Raw genomic sequence first — 4,116 nt, 5'->3', positions numbered from 1 at the left:
ACAGCTGTGGAGACAGGCCCCTGGAGGTTAGGCAGCTCGTTCTGAGAAACAAAGCCAGCTAAATGGCAAAGCCAGGGCTAGCCCCTGGGTCTCCCGATTCTGGTCTTGTGTTCTCCACCACACCACACACATTTGCTTGAGCTGTCAGGCAAGATCCTTTGGAAAGCAGCCCAGGCCCTTTTCTGTTTGTTGATACAAATCATGTGCAGATCTTTGGTTTCTAAAAGAGATGGAAAATTGAAAAGGAGAAGGTGGTAACTACAAACAAATGAAAGACCCCATTTACAGCCTTCTAGAAAAACGAATTGACAACACAGAACTATGTCTGGAATGGAAGTAAAGTTTCCGTTTAGTTTTGCGCTGTCGATGAGGGCTTCCAGGCGTTGGAACTCCAAACATCTCCTAGTTGTGCTCTGGTGAAAGCCTCAAGTTACAATTAAGAAAGCATGGGTCTCTTTCTTCATTATTATTATGGAGCAAAGATCTGACCTGACCTAAAACAGAATCTGTTTACACAGAAGGGAGAAATAGACTGCCGGGTAGGTTGGGGAAAAAAAGAAAGAAAAAGAAAAAGAAATCACTCCAATTTATTTGAATCACGTTCAGGAGAAGGCTAACGGTTCCCCAGTTTGGACAGTTAGCTCGTGCTATTCAGGAATATATTATGAAAACGGCCAAGCCCCTGGTTTTCCTTTCTTCTATGTTTTGCTAACCACAATATGAGCATTTCAATGCTCACGCCCCTTCCTGCTGGTAGAGATTCATGTGTCCGGGCTTCTGGGAAACTCTATTATCTGAGACAGAGTCGTAACCCTGGATGTACTTGGGAAAAGCGACTGGACAGTAAAGCAAATCGTCCTCCCCAAGCCAGGTCACTTTTCTCACTGCAAGAGTTCTGTGGCTCCTCTTAATACATGTTCTTCACAGTTCCCCTAATCATCATTAAAAAGTTAAAATGTTTTTGGAAGCAGAAATAGTTTTGCAGCAGGATTGGTTTTCCCACAGCTGGCACATTAATATTAATTATGGGCATTGCCTGGGAGCAGTTTCCTTTATATATATATTATTTGGGGCAGTTTGTTTTTTTTTATTTGACAGAGAGTGATCACAAGTAGGCAGAGAGGCAGGCAGAGAGAGAGGGGGAAGCAGTCTCCCTGCTTAGCAGAGATTCCGATGTAGAGCTCGATCTCAGAACCCTGAGATCATGACCTGAGCTGAAGGCAGAGGCTTAACCCACTAAGCCACCCAGGTGCCCCGGGCAGTATGTTTTTTTAATGTCTGTGAAAAATGGTACCTAATTTGTCAACACCTAACCAGTGATTATGCTCATTATCAGAACAACTTTGTGTCCCCATTCATGCCTGATAAATGGGGGACAATGTTGTACTTGACATACAGGGCTGGGGACTGTTCCCCCCCCTCCGCCGCACTCGCCCCTGGCATGGCTGGGTATCCGTGCCCTCCCCCAACATCCCACTCGCCTTCCTGCCTGACCCTGGGGAGGCTCTCACAGCATCTCCTTTCTCCCTGTCATTGTCTTGGACTGCTGCCCAATCCCCGATCCCCACCTGCACGGCCTTAAGGCTGAAACCAAGACTGGAGATCAGCCAAGGCGGCAAGGCCAGCTGATCTTTGGAGAGTGGAGTGGATCCTGGGAACGAAAGTATGTTCATTTAACTTATTAACAACTCCAATAAAATGCCAGATGGGCTACAAGATCAAAACCAATGACTTGAATGTGGTTTATAGCTTATCAGCTCATTGAAGTGCCCCACAATATATTTGCTTTGCTGTCACAGAAACCACAGCTGTATTGAAGCTAGTTGGCTTAATGCTAAGAGGTGATTTATTTGTGTTCGATGAAGCCCAAACAGCCACCATCAGGTATAAGCTGTTAAGCCTAGCAGGCAAGTTCTGCTGACCTTCTTGAGACAAGGGAGAATACACCAAAAAGTGTGCACCTGTAGCTTTACCCATCACTGGCTGAGATTGCTCAGCTGAAGCATTGTCCCTCCCACTCATGACTTGTGCTATTTGATGGCTTTTCTCTTTTAGTAAGCCACATGTTTGAGACTTGCAAAGGTGACTTCTAAAAATTAGCTTTGATAATAGCTAAAGCAATGGGCATGAGAAGTTTTTTTAAGTGTAGCCTGAAAAACTGCTTCAGCACTGTGATAGTTCAAGGTGCTTCAGAATTAAGGGGGGGGGGGGAAGAACTTTTGAAACCCTTGAAAAAACGACCCATTTAGCCATATCAACCTTTCCTTCCCCCTACAATTTCCTCTACCATGTTGGAATTGAACATACAGATATAAACACCACAACAACCCAACCCTCAAATCTAAACATCATTTCCAAAAGCAAAAAGGATTCTTTTTCTACATAGTACCTGGTCTCGAGGCTGGCATCTCTGAGACAAGAGTCAGGTTATTGCTTCAACAACATTTATTACCTGCCTCTGACATTCCCCAGATTACAGAGGAGGCAAACGTCTGAGCCTCGTGTTCCATACAAGAAGCAGACAGCTGCGGTAAAAACTGAATCCACACGGGGGTGGGGGGGGGCATTTGCAGGTACAGAGCGGATACACCCAGCCGTGGTTACCCACATCAGAAGACAGCAGAGCTGCTCAAAATCGGGCAAGTTACCTTTGGGATGACAACTGGATGCAAGAAAGCCATACAGTTGGGGTCATAGGTCTTCCCCTGCCCTTGAGCTTCCCTCCCCCTTCAGTCCCCATTGAGTCCATTCTAGCCCACAGACTGGTCCTAGTGTCCTGGGAGCTCCCTGCGGCAAGAGGGAGGGAGGGGAAAGATGTCTGAGGTCTCTTGAGTTTCTTTGTCTTGGTCCCTAAGGCAACAAGAAGCTGGAGCTGCTGTGGCCCGCCTGGCAGCGATGGCAAGCCCGCTGGCTCTGCAGAGCGAGCAGTCCCTGGCAGGCCCTGGAGCAGCTGCCCGTTAGACGGACCAGAGTTCTGATGGACTTCAGGGCTTCCCTTCAATGCCAGGTGTTGGACGTTGTGGATTCAGTTTCCCAGAGGGCTGGAGCGTGCTGTCTGGGCTGTCTGAAGACAAGAGAGCAGAGGCAGTTTAGTGCAGTTGGGTGTGCGGGGCGGGGCGGGGGGAAGGAATAGGGGGGGGGGAGAGGAGGGAGAGGAGGGAGAAACCTGGCTGGGCTGGGTAAGGGGGTGCTTCTTCCAGAGCCTGTCAGACAAGGTCTGCTGGCCTTTCCTTGTCTGGGCCTCGGGTGAGGCGGCGCCTGGAAGGGAAGGAAAGGAGCAGGCGGGCGCCGCGCCCGCGGGGGACGCGGCAGCTGAGGAGGGCGCGCGCGCGCGAGGGACAAGCGGGGCGGCGGGTCTAGACCCCCTCCGTGGCCGGGGTGGTAGGCGCCCCGGGGGCGAGCTGGCGGCTGGCGGCGGCCAGCGAGCCGGCGGCAGTCTCGGCGTCGGCGGCGGCCCACTCGTGCGCCGCGCAGGCCTGGGCCGGCTCGTCCTTGGCCTCGACGAGCTTGCGGGAGCGGGTGTAGGCCAGGATGAGGCCTCCGGCCAAGCAGGCGTAGAAGATCATGATGAGCAGGATGTAGAGATAGGCGTCGTCACCCTTGGCGCTGGTCGCCTCGCGGCCCACGAACGGGTCGGGCACGACCCCCATGCCCATGCTCGGGCCGGGGCCGGCGCCCAGGCCGCTGGCGTTGCCCCGGTGGTGCAGCTCGAGCAGCAGGCGGCTGAGGAGGGTGCGCAGCCGCTGGCTCTCGCTGCAGTTCATGGCTGTCGGGGAAGGGCACGGCGGCTCCAGGACGCTGCTGACCTTTCCCCCGAGGCGAGGGGAAGCGGGCAAGAGGCGGCGGCGGCGGCGGCGGCTGCGGCGGCACCCGGCTCCCGGGCGGGCAGTGGCTGGGGGCGCGGGCAGCGCGGGCCTCCTTATCCCCTCACCCCCGCCCTCCTCCCCTTCCCCACCACGCCCCCTCCGGCCCGAGGCCGCCTCTTCCCAGGCTCCGGCTGTCTGGGCGCTCCGGGGAAAGGGGACAGCTGGTGGGGGGAGGAGAAGGGGACAAGGGAGGGGGCGAGGCCCCCGGAGGGGCGGACGGGCGGGGGCGCGGAATGCGCTAGGCCCCAGG

At 54.1% G+C, this 4,116-nt stretch overlaps 1 protein-coding gene across 1 annotated transcript; it reads right to left on the bottom strand.

Annotated features, from left to right (window-relative positions):
* Positions 1-3,051: 3,051 nt before the first annotated feature.
* On the bottom strand, positions 3,052-3,878 carry KCNE5 (potassium voltage-gated channel subfamily E regulatory subunit 5). Its single transcript, XM_059385410.1, has one exon. It carries the CDS (start codon positions 3,762-3,764, stop codon positions 3,357-3,359), a length of 408 nt encoding a protein of 135 aa, XP_059241393.1. The 5' UTR covers positions 3,765-3,878; the 3' UTR covers positions 3,052-3,356.
* Positions 3,879-4,116: the final 238 nt, after the last annotated feature.

The sequence above is a fragment of the Mustela nigripes genome, chromosome X, assembly GCF_022355385.1.
Source record: "Mustela nigripes isolate SB6536 chromosome X, MUSNIG.SB6536, whole genome shotgun sequence".
NCBI lineage: Eukaryota > Metazoa > Chordata > Mammalia > Carnivora > Mustelidae > Mustela > Mustela nigripes.
Note: the sequence above shows the minus strand (reverse complement) of the source record. Positions and strands in the feature narration are given on the sequence as shown.

Bases quoted from the DNA above. Each gene is read 5' to 3' on its own strand.
- KCNE5 (XM_059385410.1), bottom strand. From the start codon at position 3,764: ATGAACTGCAGCGAGAGCCAGCGGCTGCGCACCCTCCTCAGCCGCCTG.